At 38.2% G+C, this 23,835-nt stretch overlaps 2 protein-coding genes across 10 annotated transcripts in view; one reads left to right on the forward strand and one right to left on the reverse strand.

Moving 5' to 3' along the window:
- neurl1aa (neuralized E3 ubiquitin protein ligase 1Aa) overlaps positions 1-4,445 on the forward strand; it is an 80,010-nt gene extending 75,565 nt beyond the window's left edge. For both annotated transcript variants that reach the window (XM_079864643.1, XM_079864644.1), the window contains exon 6: positions 115-4,445. In XM_079864643.1, the coding sequence (XP_079720769.1) occupies positions 115-356 (242 nt within the window). In that variant the 3' untranslated portion in view covers positions 357-4,445. The remainder of the gene's footprint in view (positions 1-114) is intronic.
- A 3,350-nt stretch (positions 4,446-7,795) lies between these two features.
- sh3pxd2aa (SH3 and PX domains 2Aa) overlaps positions 7,796-23,835 on the reverse strand; it is a 103,756-nt gene continuing 87,716 nt past the window's right edge. For 4 of the 8 annotated variants that reach the window (XM_079864636.1, XM_079864638.1, XM_079864634.1 and 1 more), the window contains 6 exons: positions 18,546-18,663; positions 17,321-17,700; positions 17,035-17,049; positions 16,167-16,216; positions 15,951-16,070; positions 7,796-14,939 (listed from right to left, as the gene is read on the reverse strand). In XM_079864636.1, the coding sequence (XP_079720762.1) occupies positions 12,999-14,939; positions 15,951-16,070; positions 16,167-16,216; positions 17,035-17,049; positions 17,321-17,700; positions 18,546-18,663 (2,624 nt within the window). In that variant the 3' untranslated portion in view covers positions 7,796-12,998. The remainder of the gene's footprint in view (positions 14,940-15,950; positions 16,071-16,166; positions 16,217-17,034; positions 17,050-17,320; positions 17,701-18,545; positions 18,664-23,835) is intronic. The other 4 variants (XM_079864640.1, XM_079864637.1, XM_079864639.1 and 1 more) reach the window with 1 other exon arrangement.

The following is a 23,835-nucleotide window of genomic DNA, read 5'->3' on the forward strand; positions in this document are numbered from 1 at the left end:
TTATGACACAGTTGCATCCTTTTTTGGCTTGATGTGAACTAATTACCTGGAGCAACTACTAATTAAAAATGTATAAATGGTAATCCATTCTTTTCATGTCTTTCTCTGTCACAGGAACGACACCCAACTCGCCCGTCAGTCTCCCCAAATCACCCACTTTCCCATCTGCCTCAGGCTCATGGCCGGACGAGTGCTCTATCTGCTATGAAAACACAGTGGACACCGTCATCTACGCCTGCGGACACATGTGTCTCTGCTACACCTGTGGCCTCCGCCTCAAAAAAATGGCCAACGCTAGCTGTCCTATCTGTAGGAGAGCTATCAAAGACATTATAAAGACCTACCGGAGCACTTAGGGGGGGCCCATACCCCCCCCAAACCCAAGTCACATAAGGGCCATTAAGGATCTCTAATAGATCTCTGTTTCAAGAAAGGGTTGGTGTCACAGTTCAGGGACTTTCTCTGGCACTGCATGGGTCTCCGTTCCCACGGCGATGACTTTTGAACCCTCGAACCTTCAAGGCTCAGGCATCCATTCGCAAAGGTCTTTTGTATTTCATGCTCAAGTCTCTGTTGCTATGGTTACCAGTGACGCTGCTGATCTTCAGGAGCATCTGGCTTTTCAACTGATGTAAGACAAAAAATCATGGGCAGTTTCTCATCAAATTCAGGACATTTCAGGTGATTACAGGAGTTATTCAAGGATGCACATCTCGCATTTCTTTTACTCTCGGTGAGCCATAATAGACTGCAGTAATCTTATTCATAGCATCCTTAAAAGCTGGAATCATATTCAATAGAGTGTTACAGTCTCTTATTATTTTTTCTGCTGTCCTCAGAGCTAGTCAGACCAGCTAAGGCACTTTCACTGATGAAATTCATACAAAAATGTCTCAGTGTTTCACAATTTTTGTCTGTGCTGGGCTGAGACAGAGATAGGAATACAGATATAAAGGTACAGTGCTTTTTTTCATACCTCACATTTCATGCTAGTTGTGTAACCGACAGCTTGTCCTTATTATGTGCTCTAAAGTGAGTTGATCTGGAGGTCTTTGTGCATTGATGAGCATTTGATCATGTGTTTTGTAATGTAATCTGAAGCTTTGGTAGGTAGCAGGTCAAATCAGCTAACCGGTCTGCTATAATTTTGCTTATGCGTGTGTTCAACAAGCAGGACGTTGGTGGAATTAAAGAGAAATCATTTGTTATAACAATACACAGGAATGATTAACCAATGAGTCATGTGGCAGATTGTTATATAACAACTCATTTCTGGACAAAAGAAGACTAATATTGGATATTTTAATTCATCTAACGGTGCTGGGAAATGTGATTGCCACGGAGAAGTGTGGTTTAAATAGAGCACCTCACTTCACGGCCCTAAAACATGTTGGCCTAATCAATCCTTGATTTACTGTGAACTTGTTCTCGACTGTCGATCCGAACACGCAAGCTTTGGGTTTTCTGCTCAAGCAATTGCAATGTTGCCATGGAGAGCAAAATCTAGAAAGAATGAAAACAGCCTTCAGGCATTAACCAATGAAAGAGTCATTTGTGGTCAGAGGATATTTGATTTGCACAGTTAATCCAGATTTCTCCCAGCCCCCCCACAGTAGAGTTTCTGTAGGCCAGAAATGGTGTGTATGGGGATAATAGTGAGCGCAGGCCACTGATGAAATAACAAATTGATTGGCTCAGTGTCCCTGCTGGTGCTGAGAAAGACAAAAGCAGGGTCAAAGATATTATCAAGATTTGCCATCCAAGGCCACAGTCATGTTAAAAGTAACATTTGACAGCAGACTTCTCATTTGGACCTTTACAAACTTTGTCTGAAAACCTTATTGAGGTTACTGAAGGATAATTAATTTATAGAAAGTATTGCTGTAGGATATAGTTGAGTGGATATGTTCTTGGAAACAGGAGGACATCTAAGGTGAATTTTATCTCACTTTGAACCTGATATATCTTGATATCTGAAGAGCCGCATAAATGAATGTCACGAAACACGTCAAGAAAATGTCCGTGGCATATTTCACCCCAATTGTCATGAAAATTGGGGTGAAATATGCCAAAAATATTAATCGTCTTATAATAGGCTTATTTTCTTCATGCAAAACTTCTCAACTCTTTCCCCCGCCAGCGTTTTTGATCATTTTCACAAAAATGTCATGGCCACCAGAATGTTTTGTTGGATGAGTATCTGAATATGCAATATTTCAAAAGAAAGAAAAGAAGAAAAAAAACCGTTTTCTAGCTTCATGCATTCTTTTTTTTTATCAACGCTTGAATTGTGGGTAAGTTTCATTAAAAAAAGCAACATTTTGAACAAAAAGCTGAGAAAATCACGTTTTTTACAAAGACTACAACGTGCATAAGCAACGCTTTTTTCAATGGCAAGGGAAGCGCTGTCTCATAAATGACGGAAAATTCCGTCGTCTCATAAATGGCGGAGAAGTCAGTGAGTGACGGGGAAAGCTTTGTCTCATAATAAATGATGGAAAATTCCGACAATGGCGGGGAAAGAGTTAATGATCTTGAACAATTTAGAAATGTGGCATGACCATGTTTTATAAGATTGGTAAGGTTCAGCAGTTCCAATTTTTGGTTCTAGATCTCCTATGAACGTCACTCATCCCGTGATCCACATTAAATGCTGGAACAGCCTTTTTTAGATCTCCAGATCACATTTTGCAATTCATGGCAAATAAGCAAAAGAGGACTCGATAATGTGCATTTGTGTGTACGTATGGATGTTAAAGCAGCTCAAGAGAAATATCAGTGATTGACTGCAGGTTAATATTGTTCATAACTAGCCAGTTAGCTTGTGTAAAGCGATCGTGACGGCTGGCGCTTAAATCCATGCTGCTATTAGTATTAGCCAGCTCTCCTACAGGCAATGCTAACACCGTGTCGAGAAAATACCCTGTCGCCCTCGACGGGATATTCTCTTAAGAGTTTTACTCTATCGTTTGAAGTGGTGATTCACTTTTGAATGTTAATTTATGTTAATTAGAGGAACCTATTACAATAGCTGTATCTGAGGTGTTTCTATAGCGCTTTGTTTTTATTATTTTGTTTTTCTCTTTTTTGAATTATTGGACCGAAGTTTATGATTGTACAGTTTTGCTTGTCAATCCTCTGTGGTTTATAGAGCAATGTATTTCTTGAATTTTGTGCTGGCTTTCTTGTATTCATGCTATACTGAACAGTACACAAATCAGGGGCTTAGCAGTAAACAATCAGAACCAACTTTATGTTGGGAGCAGGATAAACTAAAGATTATGTACACTTCCTTTGATATCAGGTTTTATGATTTCATTGGCTATGTATTTTGTCTATTTATGGTGAAATTGAATGATCCAGTTCTGAAAATGTCCTGAAGGCCTAATATTTCTGAGTTTTTCTGGCACTTTTTCTGTCAATTTTAGTCACTTTATAAGATCATCAATATTCCCCCCCAATTTTTTCTTTTTCTTTCACCCTAGTTTTATCTAATGATGTCTTTTGCACAGTTTAGGGTGTTAATATAAGGGCAATATTTGTGTTTGTCACTTTATAAAATTTGATTGTAAATGTTTTTTTTTGGACATCATCTTTATGTTGATATTTGGACAAAATGAAGCTAATCCTGTTTGAATAAGTGTACTAATCTTACACCACATTTCTATCATTTAATGCTTGTATGAAATCGCTACTCCCACCTTGTTTTTCTGAGGACCTACAGAGGGACACACAGTCCTTACTGACGCGCCACTGTTGGATTTGCTTTTGATTGTTGTCGACCCTGTAATGTACTTTATTTAGAGTATGATGTGTTGAAACTGATGTCTGTTGCAGAATCTGTGGTAAATGTCATTTACCTTATTTAGCTTTCCTCTTTTAGAATTATTTGTTAAATCAAAGCTAGAAATAATGAAAACAGCCATATTCGCACATTGCCCAATTTTTCTGTTTGTTTCAGAAAAATAAAGTTTGATGTTTTGTGAAGTAACCAGAAATGGGATCAGGGATTGCATAAATTATCACCCCAACCTTAAATAATGCTGATCAAATCTGAATATTTTTTTCAATATTGATGACAACTTTTTTTATCTTGGAATTGCTTTTTTTGTTTCCTTTTTTCGGCATTTATGGCCAGTGTGTTTCGTTCACTCATTACCCATTGGTGAACAGTGGGACCAAACTAATAATGAATCAAAAAATGTTAGATTCCCCTTTCCCAGGGTTCATTCAAGGGCTGTGTTAAATGAATCATTAATTCATAGAGTCGATGAGGTCAGTAGTGATTTAGTCACAAGAAATGGCTCGGCTTACTGTGGCATTCGATTTTTGACTCAAACCCATGTCTGATTTTTTTTCTTTTCTTCCTAATGTCTGTGATCAGTTTATGAAGATTTGTTTTGTCTGAGTCAAAGATGACTGTCAATAAACTTTGCAGATGCATTTCAGCGATTGGTGTCTATTCTGTGCCCTCTTTGTTCAAATATAGTTAATTATTTATGTCACTCTTGATCAATTGATCTTCAAGTGCATATAATTTTACACTTCTATAATATAAAACAATGTCAAGTCAACTGGACTTCCTATAAAGTGATCACTAACTCACAGAATCTGACCAGGAATCAAAGTCTGAAAATATTCCGTATGAACCATGATGGCAACCTGACCCTGAATCAGACGTTAAAGGTGGGTTGTAACAGTAGTGGGTCTACTTGATATGCCTGAGATCAGAGGTGTGCTGACGAAGGATGAAAGGTTTCTTTGATGATTTTCTCTAAAGTTGAGAGGAGGATGAAGATCTCCCCTCATGGTTAAGGGTAGCCTACATGTTTCTGAGACCCACAGTTAACACACTTATTTCCATCTGGATTTAGTCATTTGACAAGATGGTTAAGCCTGCTTAAGGCTGCCCCCTAATGGACAAAAATACGTGTATCATGCTTTATTTCCCTAATCAAACCTATTATCCTACCTGTGACGGTTATGACAACGTTTACAAACAATTAGAAATAATTTAAAATTTTCACATATCTTCAAATATCACTCTATGGTCCAGTACAATGCCTAAAAAATACAACTGGCAATTTTTCTCAAAAGCTGCACAGAACAATATGTGCCTAACCAGTCCTTCTGTTGTGGCACATCAGTCTCATACACATCAAAGGCTTCGTTTTCATGTTAAAATCGTATAGTATAGGCTACTGGTCAAATATTTATTCTTATGCTGAAATATCACCTGAAATGAAAATTCTCTCATCATTTAGGCTACTTACTTACTGTAGGCCTACCCTCGAGGCAATATCTGCAGAATATCAGAGTTACATCCATAGTTTTGTTTGTTGATAGATAGACCTATTCCGTTTGATACCGTTGACGGTCACGGTATTAAATTTTCTTCCCGCCCAAGAATACAAAATGTCATCGTTATGTTACCTCACACGCGGAAAACAATGGGGTTTTATGTATATCACAGGTTCAACGCGTTTTTCTGTGCTAATGTTAACAAAAAATTATTGACTTTGTCTTATTATAAAAAATTCATTAACAATTACGTATTTAGCAGAGGCATTTATCCAAAGCGAATTAAATTAGATTCAAGGTAAACATTTATAAGGTAAACATCAGGTCTTACTTTCATTGGGAATCGAAACCGAAGACTACATTGCTAGTGCAAATTCATCCTCTATAGAGTCTATATCTACCGGTCCGGGATACAATATTCCACACAGTAAACGGTGTTGCCACTTGCAGTCAAATGATATGTATTTATGGAGGTGAGTTACTGTGCACATTATTTATAGCCTATGTAGGCCTACTTGCATTTGATCATCCATAATAATATGGTTAAACGTTAGCATTTAACAATTGTTATCACATGACCTTTCATGTATGTGTGTAGTTATCATCTTAGAAATGTATATGGTTTGTTTTTAATTACATTTTATTCAAACACCTTTGTCAATGTTAAAAATGACTACAAATAGGCTACTTTCAGTTATTCACACTGGAAATGGAAGGTAAAGCATTGTGCATTTGCATTGTGGGATATTGTACTGCACACAATGTCAGTTATAAGCCTACATTTTTCCATCATTTGGGTAGTCCGTGCCATGCATACAGAAAATGTGCAAATTGTGTGAAGTATGCTTTAAATACTATAATAAGTAGTGTTAGTCTGCTATTCCAATGACAGAATTTTCTTTTCCTTTCTGAATGAATGAATGTGCTCTGCTAAATGGAGACCAAAGCATGACAGTGAAAGTTAAGAACAAGGAGGATACATTTTATTGTGTTTTCCGTTAGGACAATGCAAGATACAATGTAAACATAAAAAGGTACAAAAACAAAACGTAAAGTAAAAATCACAGAACAAAAATGCTGAAAATTAAAAGCTATGCAGAGCTTTAGATCTTTAAAAGAAATGCATACAAAATGTAGATTTGGCTGAGCGCTGAATAATATCAATGCAAGGCTTTCTCTCATTATGTCCAAGGGAACACTTTTTAATATATCTTATGAGGGTTTGCAAATATCCATCCAAACATCCAATGGTCTGTAACAGAAGAACAATGTGGCATCTCATGTAGGCATCTTCACTTCCTATCTGAGAATTCAACTTTGCTTGAAGAATTACTTGAGGAGTAGCCTACTTTGATTACAAAGACTGTCCAAGAATCTGCTGTACATGTATAAGATAATATTTAGAAGGAAAAGAAAAACCCTCGCACACAGACAGCAGTCTCTTATGTGAATGCATGATGAAGGCAATCAATCAATTTAACTTTCAGAGAAAGTGACACTCATCAAAACACTCTTTTAAGCGAGACGCTACCTGCCTCGTGTGCTGTTTTTTTATTTATTTTTTTTGCTGTTAATTAAGAGAAGAGGAATGATAATTAGTGCAGACAGCCAAGCGGAGACAGGGACAGAAAACAGCAAGAGATTAGACTGCCGCAGCATGTTCCCTCTCTTCACTTGTTTGCATCAAAAAGAACACAAACGCCGTCGCCTCGCACCAAACACAGATGCATCTGAACATAAATGCAAATTAACACCGAAAAAACCTACCAAACTCCCTTTAAAAACTTCATACATCACAGTGTGCACACATACATCTCTCTCCGTCCTAATCCATGCCTAATATAGGCCTTATTATCCAAGTAAGGTCACATGTAATGTTAGTTGGATTATTGTTAATACTGAAATATTGAACTAATTACAGGTACTTCCCACCCCTTTTAACCAATGAATTTCCATTCGCAATTACCAAATCAATTCATCATTAACTGTAATTATTGGCAATTAAATCATTTTGAGCTACAAAAATATAAATCCATCCATGACTTTCTCAGGCATGAAACTCGCAATTGTAATACCCAGTAAATAACACCCTGACACAGTCGATCATGTACACTGTTACATCTTTTTGTTTTACACCAACATAACACGTGGACGCCTCAGTAAATCCAGCCATTCCTTGACACGGGAAGCTCAAATGATTCCTCTTGATGATGTTAATACATCTCGACATGCTGTGAACCATTAGAGACACGATCAATCTATCTCGCCATCTGATCCAACCCCCCTGGCAGCTCGACATCCACAATCACTGTGACATTTGTATTCACGGCGCTCTTCCCAAGCATCTGTAATTAACCGAGCACTCGGGTAATATGATTTCACAGCAAGCGTGTAAGCCTGCTCCTCCTGGAGACGAGTAGCCCTATTCTTTTACAGCAACATTCTGTCAGCAACTTTTTAATTGTTATAAAGAGGTTTGCAGCAGCAGCAAACTGGTGTGGGTATACATTCGCGAGTTTCTGAACCTCAGCATGTGTACTCTAAGTTATGTTTTGAAAAAACAATGGCCTCAAAGACAAGGCTGCTCGCTTGAATTAACTAGCAGTCAGTTTTCCAACAGAAATAACTAGTGTGTTTCTAGAACACAGTGCCTCACCAGAGCTGTTATGACAACGCAGTTCCACTGTGACACCATAATGAGCCGCTGCAAGCACTCTGAAGTGCTAATTATCATAAAAAGCCTTGCTTTTCTTTCCACAGCCAACACTTCTTCAAATCCATTAGAGCTGTTTAATCACGCCTAACTTTACCTGACTGGATTCCCTTCTAACCAAACATCATAAACAAACGCTCTTTCTATTCACCTTCTCTTTCCACCATTTAAAAACTTCTTTACACAAACCATCACAGAATACACCACACAAACACACAAAAATACACAAACAATCTTTCCTTAAAGTAACAATTGTCTCTTCCGATTCAGGAGCATTTGGGATGTTCCAGGTTCAGTGCAAAGTATTGTATACGTATTTGTGTGCAAACCAACACGCTCTCATTGCAATTCGTAACTATTTTAACTATCTCCTTCGTACTGTTCTTACGGCCCACTGACGGTTAGGTTTAGAACCCAGATAGCACACTTCTATTTGATGTGATGTTTACATCTGGAAGACGTATTTTTAAGAGTGTTTGCTCATCTGCAATACGTCTATAGGACGTTTCCTGTCAGATGTCAAATAGACGTTTAGAAGATGTCTTTAAGATGTAATGATTTAGAATGTATGTTAAACTGACATCTTCTAAACGTCTATTTGACATCTGACAGGAAACGTTCTATAGACGTATTGCAGATGAGCAAACACTCTTAAAAATACGTCTTCTAGATGTAAATATCACATCAAATAGAAGTGTGCTATCTGGGAAGTGGACCGTCACGCTTACTTTTTCGAAATATCGTAAGTTTCCATACGAATCACATTGTACAAATTCATGAAGGTGGACCTTCATACATTTCTAAAAAAAAAAAAAAATGTGCTTCGTTTCACACACAGTTAAGCGCGCAAGCCTTTCAACGTGTACTCCTTTGTGTGCGCATTCGGCACGTTCACACTATCTAGTGGACTTTCTTTGTTCCTTTTCTCAAGTCACTCGCACGTGTGCTGTTGTATGTGCACTGTCCGCGCGGTCACAAAAATTGGGCTGCACGCGGACCCTCCTGATGACGAAAATTACATCGTGCGGAACATAGGCGAAGCTATACTTTGAGCTTTACATTTTTGTGCAAACCACATCGTGAAATACCTCATAAAATAGTTACGTTTTTTTTCATGAGATGGTGTTGGTGCAAACGATTTTCGTCTGTTTTTACGAAATCACTTTCGACAGCATGTCACAGAACCTGGAACATTCCTGTAAATATATGCCATATATCCTCCCATATAAACTGTTAACCATAAAAACGGAAACCTTAATATCTTAATGTGATCGTACAAAAGGAAAACAGAAAAGAAAACACAACATTAAGCGAAAACCATAGCAAGCCTCTTTTTGAGAGGGCCTGTTTCAATAGAAAAATGTAAAGACATTTCAACTCTCATAAAATTCTCTTTTTCTCTTGACCAGAAACTCCAAGACAAGTCTTCTACAACTCTCCTCATTTTTAACCAAAGCGAAATTCGTTAAAACTCTCAGTACATGCGTTCTGATGCATAAAAGTTCAGATATTCATGAATTCAGACAGAAAGAGAAGCAAATATATGCAGTCCATGTTATTTTAAGGTGTGGAAAATGAAACCTGGACTTTCAGAGTAAAATGACGCTAAAAATGAACTTGTTAGTAGGCTAGGCAAAAATTTGAAAGGAAACAGACAATGCTAGTCCTTGCTGTCGATGATTGGGATTTAGGATAGAGAAGTCGTGTTTGCCATGGTAATGATGCAATGTAGGGGCGGATGTCAAAGAGACATGTCGAGCAGTTGGCAGTGTGTGGTGCGACGCTCATATGGCTGCTGATGGTTTTGCCCCGCCATCTCAGATTTGTGATTCGACAGGCTGAACTGACAAATGCCTCTGAGAATAAGATATGCCCATGCTTCCCTATTATTTCCATACTGATTCACCATGGGTCTGAGAGGTCTCTAAACCCCTTAAAGCAAGATACGGTTCAGTGGGTAAATGCAGAAATCAAGTCATGTTTGGCCGGCAGACTGAAGGTGTCAATCTATTAGGGGATATTTGAACACATATTGAGCGGCACATTCCGGCACTTTTTTGACTCTGAGGATTAAAAAACAAAAACAAAACAAAAAAAAAAACACTATGGGACAAAACCAGGCATTATGTGACATAAAATTGTCATGAAAAGTAAAAACAAAGATTTTTTTCCAAATACTATGGTTCTTAACTAATGAGATGCCTGTTTTTGTATTGCACATTTCCTCATTCCATCTGAGTAATGTCAAAAGTGAACAGGAGAAAGAAGAAGAAAAAAATAGCAAAACACAACATTGTTCCTGAAAAACGCATTGAAAAATTAAATAAATAAAGAACACAAAAACAAAGCTAGCAGATACACAAGTAATATGAGATAAGAACTAGTTTGACACTTAACAGTTCCCTTGTAAATTCTATAGGCGCAAATGAAGAAAAAGCATAGTGTTAATGGAGATAAGAAACATCCATCACAAGCTGCTGCGCTGTAGTGAGTCGACACATTTCTATAATGCCATCGTCAAAGGAGAGTTGCAACTGAGAGTGCAATGGCTTCATTTTCATGTTCAAATTTTAACGTTAAATAAAAAAAATCACCCAAATTAGAACTTTAAAATTCCATTATTGCTGTTTTTTTTTTGTTTTTTTAAGATAACATTTAAAAGAAACACTCAAATCAAATTTGGTCCAGTCACAATTTGGGATCCACATATACTATATAACTATAAAGCCCTGCTGTTTTTAATTATAAAATTTATGACAGTTGCTATTTGATCATTCCCATTTTTATGCTGGCTTTTAATTAGGAGGATTGATTGATTATCATTTAGATTTTTTGTAAGGTCGTTTTTTTTTTTTTTTTTTTTTTAATTAAGTGGTATGATGATATTAAAATAAGAACAAATAATTTTTTACTTAAATAATCTGGCATTATATGTGGCTCAATAACGAGAAAGGAAGTGTCCATAGTTGCTAAAGGTGCAGCTTTCAGCTTGGTTGAAAATGCATTCCTGATTTAAAAAAAAAAGAAATTTAATAAATAATGAGGAAAAACATGGGGGAAATGGTCCCATGAATTAAAAAAAAATCGAATTTCTAGAGTACGAGTAATAAAGTCCTACATAAGAGACAAAAAATCATCTTGGTAGGAAAAAAAGCTCAGAATATAGCAGTAGCCAATTACTACAGAACTACCAAGAGTATCAAGTGTCACATGTGTCAAATGACAATAAAAAAACTTTTTTTTTTTATTAAAATAATAAATACAACAAAAATGTTGTTAAATAAATTATATGCTGATGAAGTACACTGCATCTTTTAACCAATGCATTCAAGAAAAAGTTCAAATGCATTGATTCACAACAAATTAACGACTTCATTCATCATTATTGTCCATGTGTGATCACACAACAACCAACAAAGAAACAAGACAAAATAAACAACTTTCTGCTTAATAGAATATAACTGCAATCTAGCAGGTAATTAATGTTTTAACTGTTTAACACTAAAATACTGTCCAGCAGAAAAAAATAAATCAAAGTAGTGCGAAACCCAATTAAGAGCTCACACTATTCATTAGAAAAATATTTCAGCAGTCTTGAACATCAGCTGTTTGATGCTGTTGTTAATGAGTATTATATGACTGAATCAGGGAGAAGTAATCATTCTGAGCTCAGACGTCTAAAAAAAGAAGACAATGATTGGACTATGGACTAAGATCATTTTTTGGATATCTTTCGACGGAAAATGAAGAGCTATTCTTAAACGATATAAGTCTAAACTGCTTATTGTGTAACTTCAGATTCAATACTGCCCAGCAATATCATAACGTACAAATTAACCTTGCATATTAATGTGCTTTTCTTTGGGTTAAAAAAATCAAGTGCTTCCAGATATAACAATTAAATATACTTTGTTCTCTGTTCTGAAACCTGGTTTAGGTTTTGTCGAATACACTGTATTTGTACCCATACAAATAAATACTAACTCTAAAACAAAATGTGTCTGTAATTCTTCTTTGGTGTGATCAAATTTTTGGCTCAATGTTATGTTACTACTTCCCTGGGATAAAATGCTGAGCAAAACATAAGATTTTCCAGTCCTAATTTCATGACTTAGCACACACAGAGCAGCAATATCTAAAGTCCTCTCCTTTGAAGCTGTCTACTTTCCTAAAATGACCAGATGCACTTTGTAAACTAAACTTGGGTTTAAACCCAATAAAGAGGCGGGCATGAGGTGATCTATGCATATAGCTTTCACAGACTGTTTTCCTTGAACATGTTTTATTCATTTTGGCCTGCGAATATATAGAATGGGGAAGACAAAAGAGACTGATCCGTCATTATTTACGACAACTGATCAGGACAGGAAGTAAGTCAGTGAATGTTTTGATGGGTTAGGATGTTACAAGAAAGCAGAAATACATCTCTAAGGAAGATATAAAAACATCAACACAAAACAATTTCTAAAAAATGATACGTTTTTAAAAAACGACAATCAAAGTTATGCTTTGTTTTTTTGAATGCACTCAATGCTTTGATAAAATTTTGAAGTTGGTTTTTCTGTTCAAAACATTTTTAACGGAAATTTCTTGTTTTTGAGTGCTTAAGATTGAATTTGCACATTTCGTTATGCATCTATGCTGAAATTATCTTTCTCTCTTTTCAACGTTGTAACAAAAATAAGTTTGTTGCTTTCAGTACTTGTAGGCCTATGGCACTAAGTTGAAGTTTAGTATTTTCGTTGCTTCACTGGTATTTGACCAATTCCTCTTAACATTCAGTGAAAGATGTAAGAAGGCACCCATTTGGCATAAAGTTTCGGCAGGTATTTTGCTAAACATTCACCTGCATTACTCTAGTTTTAATGTAAACTCCTTTCTAAAAGGCTCTGTGTCCCTCTCGTTTCAAACCAAAAGTCCTTCAGTCAGTTCGTCTTTTTACATTTTGATTACAATTGTGCATGTTTAAAACATTTTGGGGGAATTACTTTTTTCTCTCCAGGTAGTTAGACGGTACCCAGCCTTTACGTCCCTGTAAGCCATCGAGAACCTGGCAGTACCACCATCCATTTGGATTCTTCTCCAAAACTTCAAGACTAGTGCCCTCCGAGAAACCCATGGTCTCTTCATCGCCACGGTAATCAGCAATAGATACGTAAACCTCTCGAAGGTTGTTGTGAATGAGGTGTGTCTTCTCGATGGGCTTGGGTCTTACTGTAGAGATTGGAATTCCATTTCTCTGGGAAATCAAGGGGCTTGAACTTCCGACGGGAGCTGTAATGGTGGTCCCAGCCCTCACCCGCACATCGGTCGCTGGCTGCGGTCGAACGGCAGTAAAGGAGGAGTTTCGCCTTACTCCTGTGGACCTCAAGTGGTCGCCAGCACCCAGTGATTCATTTCTCCTCAAAGACCCTGTATGGATGTTGGTGTCCTTCAGAGGCTGTGGGGGAGACACAAACACTGACTGCGGTCGCACTGCTGCCTGACGGACACCGTTCCGCATCCGTACGCCTGAACCGTTCAGCATTGCGGTTGGTTTGCTAAATCCCCCTGGTGGTTTGGATGGGATTGGTGGGCTAGGGTTGCTCATACTCCTCAGGTTCTGCTGGTTGAGGTTGTTAAGGGCTTGAACACGCTGCTCGTTTTTCTCGAGGCTGTTGGACTTGTTGGTGCTACCGAGATCCACAAGAGGGCCTTCACGGGATTCTTGAACCCCGACGTTATGGGTTTGCTTGACTGGCTCCAAGTAGAAAGTAGGCGCCCAACCCTCATCATTGCCCCAACGGACATAACACCATCCACTTTCCTGCTTCTCCAGCACCTCAACATCCACACCGGCTGGGAAGCTAACCTCTGACTCCTGGGCTCGTTCGTAGGCATCTGTGGTCCTGTAGATCGAACTTTCATGGTCGGATTCCCCACCTCGGCTACCTTTGGAATAGACGCTGGAGAGATCGGAGGTACTTCTTGAGGAGATGGAATCCTCTGAGGACACAATGGAAGCCGTCTCAGAATCTTCACCGCGCACTGCACGGACCGCTCCTTGCCGAAGACTTCCCGTGGGCCGAAGCTGGCGACGTAGGCTTTTGATGTCCATTCTTTCTGGACTTTGTGGCTCCGACTTTGTAAGCAAAGGTTTAGGTCGCACTACTGGTTTGGGTCTGGCTAAAGGACTCTGACCAATCCGGATCTCCACATCTTTACGCATAACAGGCTCTCTTTTGGGATTGCGTCCTGATTCGTCTGATGATGACTTGGGGCTGTGTCTCTCAGAACGACCAAGAGAGTGGCTCCGGCTTAGATCCGGCGTTACTTTCCGCAGGGGCTTCCCTCCTCCAGAAGAGGACCCGTAAGGTTTGCGACCCAATGTGAGACTCCTTGGTGTATCCGAATCACAACCACTGGCAAAGTCATCAGAGGAAAACCTAAACCCTTCATTTTCATAGATCACTTCCTCCCTATTGACATCCTCTAATGAGTTTCTTTTCCTCAAGGGGGAGGTCATCACTTTTAGTAAAGGTGACGCTTTGCCAGCCTGTGCGATCCTTTCGGCAGCTGCTGGATTGCTTTTAATTTCAAACTTACGGGGCTCTGGTTTTGGGGAATTATTTGTTTTTTGTTTCGGAGGATTACTGTCCAGATCGGATTCAAAACCAATGGCAGGAACGTCATATTCCGGCTCCTCATAGACACACTGAGTGGGGGATTCTGGAGCTTTGGAGGCAGAGCCACCCAGAGAAGGTGATTCCTCAGAATCCTGTTTTTTGACTGGTGGAGCAGGGGGTGGAACTTTGGGGCGGGTGAGTGTACTGGTTCGCCTGCTTAGGTTGGGCTTCTTGCGTTTATCAATGTAGGAGCAGGGTGCCCAGCCTTCCATTTCCCCGATCTGGACGTACCACCAACCACCAGAGTTCTTCTCTATGACCTGAAGACCACATATTACATGTTTACATTATACAATGGCATATATTTATCATACAGTGCGATCCAAACTTTGAAAATGTGTTTATATTAAGTTTTAAACAAATAAATCCCATTGTTAAAGGAGAACTCCGGTCAATTTTAACATTGAGCTCATTTTTTTGTACATTTGGAGTGCTGTCAATACAGAGAACAACGACAAAAATGGGTGTTGCCTACACCGTGTTATCCTCTTTTTAAAATTTGCACCTTGTTGACTTCAATGGGGCAAGTTTTAAACCTGCTTTTAGCCTCTTAACATCCTTGATGTGTCATTACAAGTGCACAGGTCATGTGAGTGATTCCTTCGGAGTGAACGCGGGTCAATCTGACTGCAGTAGATGTGAAAGATATGAATAAAAATGATATTTATTTAGCCAGCGCTCATACCTGTATTTACATCCTGTTTTCGGTCAAAGTCCATAGTAATCGATTGTCGAGTTCACGCGCATGGTTTAGTACCTATGATCATGCGCATGAACTCGACAATCGATTACTATGGACTTCGACCGAAAACAGGATGTAAATACAGGTATGTGCGCTGGCCGAATAAACATCACTTTTATTCATATCTTTCACATCTACTGCAGTCAGATTCTCTGTGTTCACTCTGAAGGAATCACTCACATGACCTGTGCACTTGTAATGACACATCAAGGATGTTAAGAGGCTAAAAGCAGGTTTAAAACTTGCCCCATTGAAGTCAACAGGGTGCAAATTTTAAAAAGAGGATAACACGGTGTAGGCAACACCGATTTTTGTCGTTGTTCTCTGTATTGACAGCACTCCAAATGTACAAAAAAATGAGCTCAATGTTAAAATTGACCGAAGTTCTCCTTTAATGTGGTAAAAGTCTTTTGAACCCCACTGTATATCTTAATTATTTAATATATTTTCATATTTTCATTAGTCAAATGATATTTTTGTTTTTGAAAAAAAAAAAAAAATCAGATATATTAGAATATATCAGCCTTACATCAGCCTTTTGTCCTCCACGGAAACTGATGCCATCTGAGATACTGGATTGAAACTCTGCTATGGTGTAGTACTCCGCTTCCACAGTAGGGGCCTCTGGAGGTTTGGGCAGCTGGAATGCCTTGAGTTTTGGAGCAAAAGACATTACTGTCTAAATAAATGCTGCTCTCTATGAATTAAATTTGATCATAAATGCTTTTTGCTCCACTTAACTTACCAGATTTGTATCTCTTCGAGGAGGAGGTTTCTGTCTGAGGTTTGGAGATCCTGCCAATTGAATACAAAACATCTCAGCTCAGGACAGCAAACATTACCATAGTTTAATTAAATTTAGGCCATTAAAATAGGAGAGTTCCCAATTTGTCTGTCACTTTTTTTTTCTTTTTTTTTTTAACAAAGGCAATTAGAGCCAAACTGGATTACAGTGCCATCACTAACCCTCATTATAAGAGAGAAGTTCAGAGATGTGTTTCAACACACTCAAGCATGCATTCACAACAAGCATGTTTTAAGAAAAAAATATCAGAAGGAAATCTTGTAGTGTGAGAAATGTGATGGCCTGGGTATGATGTTTAAGTAACGAGGGCAATGATAAGAAATAGCCAATGAGAAAATAGAACATTAACTATTGTCTCTTTAAATGTCATATTTAATCTTTTTTGTTTTTAGATTTATTAGCTAAAAGTACCATGCATACAACTTAAGCTGCTGTTATTTGAATAGAATCAGTTACTTTGCAGGTTTTAACCAAGGCGAAGAATTTTGGGGATCATATGCTGTCTGTTAAGGACCTGTTAAAGTGAAATAATAGTGTGTGCATCTCAGCATCCACAACAAAACAGATTTAACAAGAATGAATGTCATGTAATGTGAGCAGTACAGCACTATGGGGCTTTTTTTTTCAGTTGTATAGTGTGCACTTAGCATTAGAAAAATAAGTAAGCACAAGAACAAACAAAAATCAAACAAACAGCAGTTGACAGGCTGAATGTTGAGCAACAGAGACAGTGAATGTGTCACTATCAAGGTACACAACACCCGGACAAAATGTTAGGAAATATCTGTTTACCACAAAGAAATGTTACCTATGGCATCAAATCCTATGTGCAAAAATAACAGGAACATAAACATATTTATTATATCAAATATGTAGATATAATTATACAATTAAATATGATTATATATTAAATATAAAACATATAGATATATTAATTTAAAAAATAATAATTTAATTATAATTGTACTTGTTTTGAATAAAGTAAATAAATACTTTAAGTCTTATATATCTAACTTTTCTATTCTATTACATTCTGAACATGTGAATGCTGTATACATTAAGTTATACATGTCATAAACCAACTGTTTACTCACCTATCTCAACTCTGTGTGGTGCCACCCGGGCTATGGCAGGCGACCCCGGCTCTGCCCTGCTCTTGTTCTCCTGTAGGGCGGCGCTAGATCCAGAGTTCATTCCCAAACCAGTGACCACTGTGGGTGCCACTCCAGCCTCTGGGGCATATGGGATAGGTAAACTGATTTCACTTTTGGAAATGTGGCGCTCAGGGCTGGTGGCCTCGCCATCAGTTTGAATGTCCTTCTCGCTTACAGCCTTCTTGTTGAGGAGGTTGCTGATCTCCATTATGTTTCCAATGATCTCCACAGGGCCAGTCAGAGTCTTCTTCCTTGGGGAAAGGTCATCTTTCAGTTTCTTCAGGTATGAGGCTGGGGCCCAGCCCTCCTTACCCTGATACCTGCAACACATTAGTAGGGATTTTTTACAAATAAAATCCATTAACCGTTCTCCTACTGACCACTAGAGGTCAGTATAACATTTTAAGTAAGATGAAGTCGTACTGACCATCCAGAGATTGCAAAAAAATGGTAAAACTGTCATTTTTTCTATGTATCCTTAATATGCAGAAGCATCTACTGTATAAGCCACTTCATATAATATATATATATATATATATATATATATATATATATATATATACACACACACACACTAATTATATGGCATCATATGTACATGTACAGCCCCAATCACTTTACATATGGTTTCAAAGCAGCTTTTACAGAAAATCATGATGTTAATATTTATAACATCTTAATATCATGCCTTTAGCAGATTAGAGCTGGGCGGTAATTTAGTTTCCATTTCATTAAAAACAAGCAATCTAGCAATTGAGATATGCTATAGGCCAATAGTATATACTGCTTTATGATCAAGTTGGATATACTTACATATCTAGCTTTATTTATAGAGCTATATTTACATTTTGTGACCAAATTAAAAATCAAGCCGTTGAGATTTGCTATATAGTGTATATTTCTCTGTATATGAGTGTACAATATGCAGGGAAAATAGGATGCACTATATATCCTACTTTTAATATATATAATCAAGCTACCAATTAATAGTGATAACATAGTAAACTCTAGTAGTGCAGATGTTTCTGAAGACCCAAAATGCAATATCACCAGACAAATTGCAATGAAGAAATTAAATGTCATCAACAAAGATATTTCCAAATAATAAAAAAAGCAAATATTTCCATAATATACCACCTTAAAGTGTGAGGTCCAGATTGATTACCTGATGTACCACCATCCCTCCAGGTTCTTCTGGATGACCTCCACGGTTACTCCTTTCTCGAACCCGATCTCATCCTTTCCCTGACTGCCATACGCCTGGACAGTGACATATTTCTCCTCTAAAAAAGACAGATAAGGGAAAAAGAATGAGAAAGGACTTCTTTGTTATTTTTTTTTGTTTTTCTGTACTTGGGTCTTTGCCTTTTCTGTGGTGTGAAAGGAGGTTGACTAATGGATTTAACTGCTAACTTATAAACTTACAAATTTAGGGACTCTCCTTGGGAAAACAGAGGCAGAAGTAAAACCACAAAGTTTGCAGTAAGACCGGTCCAAAACTCACCCTTCACCACAGGCACAATAACACAATCATCTCACAATCCGTCAATAGTAATAACATTAACGAAACCTCCAGGAGACAGTGGGCCTGTTGTAACCAGAGCAATACAAGCCCAAGACACAATAATTATCATAAGCCTCTCCACTCCGGTTCTAGTATTATTCCATATGAAATACCTAGCAGGGTCAGTCTTATACAAACATATCAAGGTCATGAAGAGAAAAAAAAAGATATTGCATTAGGAATATAGAATCACCATAATGCATCAGGACATTATGTCAGCATATATTAAAGATAGGACAACACATACTACCATTTTTACAATTTAAATAATATATTATTTTCCCCATTACAGTAAAGAGAATGAGACTGTTTTGTATAATGATAATAAGAATTGGGGAAGAATATGTGCTTAATTCTCATGAAAATAATCTCACACTGCAAAAGAAAAAGAAAAAGGAATGGTCCCAAACCTAGACATAATTTTCCTTTTATCTTGTGCTAAAATATGTCCTGGATATGTTCATGACAGGTTTCATGACCCAGTAAGACAAATAGCAGATCACAACCAGTTTTATTCCCACCATTTTGCACTGAAGACTCCTGAGATCTTATAAAGCATTTATCTTCCCAAAAAACCCACATAAAACATTATTCAGTATCGTTTACATATGACACAACTGTGTTTAACATCTACATATCATACTCTGATGTCTTTCCCTTTGCGAAAGAGCTTACAGTCTGCTCAGAGCAACGATATAAATTTCGATTTAGTGAAACAGATATAGAGCTGATAAAAAGGCATATTAATAGTGGGAGAAGTGTTGAAAAAGAAAAACAATAAAAAAGAGAGATGAATATCCTAAATGTAGTTTTTCTAAGCAGTGAATAACAGCAACAGATGACATGAGGTCAGGGCAGTTAGTCACTCTCTTTCGTAACGTCTTTATCGACACTTAATTCTTTCGCGGGAGCAGACAAGCTGGGAAATCTGATAAGTGAACATATGACAGAGAAGAAACTACCCTGTGCTGATCTCATTCTGAACTTCTGACCTAAAACCAACACTAATCATTTTTACCAAATGCAGAAGAACTGATTGCAGGCATTCTGCTAAACATCTCCTTTAGAGGTCCACAGAAGAAAGTCATAGTGTGGACAGATGACAACCAATAGGAGTGAGAGATTTGAGGGTAAAAACGAAAGAGCTAAACACACACAAAAAGAAACGCCACAAAAACTCATTTCCCAACAGTCAGCAGTATTTTCATGGACTGTTCTGGACGGTGGAAAAAGTCAGGTCGGTCCAGAACACATTATTTGAGTTTTGCATGCTCTTGTGGGGTTGTGTGCCAACAGAGGCATTTTCTCCTTCAGCCTCCGTGACCTAAAAACCACTGCGATACGAAATGAGAGAGAGATTGTGGGTACACAGATCATTCTAGCTGTCATATTGACCTTCCTGAAACTTGCTTGCTTTTCATATTTCATATAAGCTGAAAAAAGTCAAAAAGTCGTGCTCGGTCGGGCAGGAGTTGTCTGAATTTGAGCAGCACCCATCTAAAAATGCAAATAGTTCATTTACTCATCCTTATGTCATTCCGAAACTTTTTCATAGAACAGAAATGGATAAATTTAGAGGAATGCTGATTGAAAGTGAATGATGATCACCATGTCTGATCAAGCTGGTAGGGATAGTTCACCCAAAAATTAACTTTTTGTCATTACTTACACACCCTCAAGTTGTATACCATGCATTCCTTTTTTCAGCTGAACTAAAAAGATATTTTAAAGAAAATGGGTAATCAAACAGCTGATGGGCCCCATTGACTTCCATCGTATGGAAGAAGAAAACAATAGAATGGAAGTCAATGGGGTCCATAAACTGTTTGATTACCAACATTCTTCAAAATATCTTCTTTTGTGTTCAGCAGAAGAAAGAAACTCGTACAGGTTTTGAAACAGCTTGAGGGTGAGAAAATGGCAGAATAAAATGTTTTGGGTGAACCATTCAATTTAAGTCATTATTTACTTATACACTATTCAACATCAAGACACTAAGGCGCCGTTCACATATCGCGCCTAAAAACGCGTAGAAAACGCTAGTCGCGCCGCGTTCTCCTTTTTCCAAAGCGCTAGGGCGGTTGCGCTCCGGAGGCGTCTGTCGTTGCTAAGCAACCATCAGCTGCGCTCTCCATGCATTATTCCTCTTATTTGAGTCAAAATAATGAGGGCTTGACAAGTCATATAAATTTCAGGAAATCCCTGGACCGCAATGATGAGCTGCTCCTCCATTTTTCTGCTGAGGTTTCAAAGTAACAGAAAAGGTGAGGAAGCTGATTCTTGTCACGTGACCTACGGTGCGCTTGCGGCATTCTGAAAAGTTGAGATGTTTTTATCTCGATGCTTTTTAAAAGCGTCGCTTCCATTATGAGCGCGCATACCGCGCGCCTACATCTGAAATAACGAACTTGAGCGCGCAAAAGACGCGATATGTGAACAGGCCCTTATGGTGCTTTTATGGAGTGTTTTTGTTTTTGTTTTGTTATTTTATTCCACTTTATGGAAAAGAGCAGCATGAACATACTGCCAAACATCTCCTTTTGTGGTATATGGAAGAATAGTACTTAAAATAAAGATAAATAAATTCAAATTCTGGTTTGGAGAATGTGGGTGAATAAATGATCATCAATATCATCAATAAATGATGATAAATGAAAATTTTCATCGTGGATCAAATGTACTGTTTTGAGAACTTAGTTGTAAATTAGGGTCCAAGGGCTCCTAGTACTGTATTTCAGTACGGATTTTGAAACCATTATGTTACAAAAGATCATTCGTTTATTTCAAGCAACCACTCTGAAGCCATCACAACCTCTGACCTGTTTTGAAGGTTGCAACTTGTGTTTATGGAGAAACGTTCCCTCTGAAACTCCTGGCTGTTCTTTGTCTCTGGATCAACCGTGGTGCTCTCTGACTCATTAGTATGTATACGGTAAAAAAAAATGACAGGATTAAATGCAGTCACACACAGCGAGCCAATGACCTACTTCCACAATTTCCACTGTGAGTTTCCAAAGACTTCTCCAATGATGCAGAGCAAAGTAAGGGAGAAATAATGAGGGAAAGGCAGTTACTGTAACAGTGTCACATCCAATCTCAAACCAGAAGCCACTTTCGGAAGAAAAGAGAAAAATGTATAATACTTATCAAATTTGACCACGGTAACCATAGTTTTGCCTAAAATGCCATAGTTACCACGGTTGTTAGTGGTGGTTATTGGAGGACTTGAAGATTTGAAGAGACTAATTAACATAAGTCATCCCATAAACATAAGACCTGGTATTTCATATCTTACGCCTGCTACGGACTGTGCAATTTCGGCAATCATCATTGCAAATGACACTGTACGACATAAACTTGGGCATGACATATATTTAGACTGTACGATGGTGACACCTATTGAATCGTAGACTACGATGCAAGGGAGTATAGAAGAATAAAACGTCATCAGCATGCGTTAGTGGTAAACAATAGAGCAAGATGAATCGCACTTTGGCAATTGTGGTTTTATGTGCGCTGAAAAAAAGAGGAGGATGCGAAAGAGGAGAATATGGACAAGGGAAAAGAGGCCAACTTGGCATGCCAATTTTGCAAATGGAGCTTGAAATATATAGCTTTAGTCGCCTTGATCAATACGCCATTTCATGTTGCATTTTTATTGGCTAGTCAGTAGACGTAGGTCGTAGCAGCAAACACACTGTGAGATGATCATGATACATTTATGACACTGTCAAAAAATTATTGCAGGCTATCTTTGTTCGCAAGACTGGCGACAGCCATCTTTGAACCTCTCTCAATGTACGACCTACAGTAGGATCACCGTTTAGGAGCCACGACTACAGAAATTGCCACGATTGGTCATCTTTCATCTGAGACAGAAATCGTACAATGTGTATCGGGCATTAGGAGTCTCAGTAGACATTCACACAGTCCCAGTCAGGGTGATATTCATCCACTTGCCAAAGCAGGTAAAGCTCTTATCAGCTCCCACCAATTCCAGATCCAGCATGCTCTAGTCTAGAGTCTACTTACAGCCATGTGCATGGTGTTCATGACATGTTAGTCATTACACTCTAAGAGTACACAAATGGAAAACTGCGGGAATTACAACCGTGGAGGTCTATTCCTTGTGACTCAGCATGAAACGGCACATCTCCAAGGAGACTCATTACCATACAAATATACAATTCCACCAAAGGTCTAGACATTAGTAATTATTTGAGGTCTAGAATTAAACACTGGGATTTTGAAAGGTCAAACCTCATGTGTGAACTGCAGCATGCCAGATCTGACTGCTGAATTCAAAATTATACATTTTTTAAACCAGAATGACGTTTTTTTTCTTCTGTACAACACCAAAAAAGATGTTTGATGTTAGATGTTGAAGTATGTTTTTGTCCATACAATGGTAATAATTAAATGGGGGTCCAAAACAACATTGCTCTCCATTGACTTTCATTGTATGGACAAAAAACAAAACAAAAAATAACACAAAAAGTCGTACAGGTTTGGAACGACATAAGGGTGAGTAGACACCATTACCAATTTTTGTTTTGTTTTTTGGGTGAACTATCCCTTTAAACCAGGGGTTCCCAAAGCTGCTCCTGGAGGGCAACTGTCCTGCAGAGTTTAGCTCCAAACCTACTTAAAAACACTTCAACCAGCTAATCAAGGGCTGTATCCGAAAACGCCCCCTCTATTAAATAGGCCACTATTTGAAGGGACAGCCATTTTTAGTGGTATCCGAAACCATAGTGGACGTAATCGAGTTCACTCGTTCAATCCCACAATGCACTGCATTAACAAGTGTACAACTCATGTAAACTCAACGGCTAGAGAATGCCCACAATGCACTGTGATCGTCGTGCCGAATGAATTCCCGCTTCTCGCC

Source organism: Squalius cephalus (assembly GCF_949319135.1).
Source record: "Squalius cephalus genome assembly, chromosome: 2".
NCBI lineage: Eukaryota > Metazoa > Chordata > Actinopteri > Cypriniformes > Leuciscidae > Squalius > Squalius cephalus.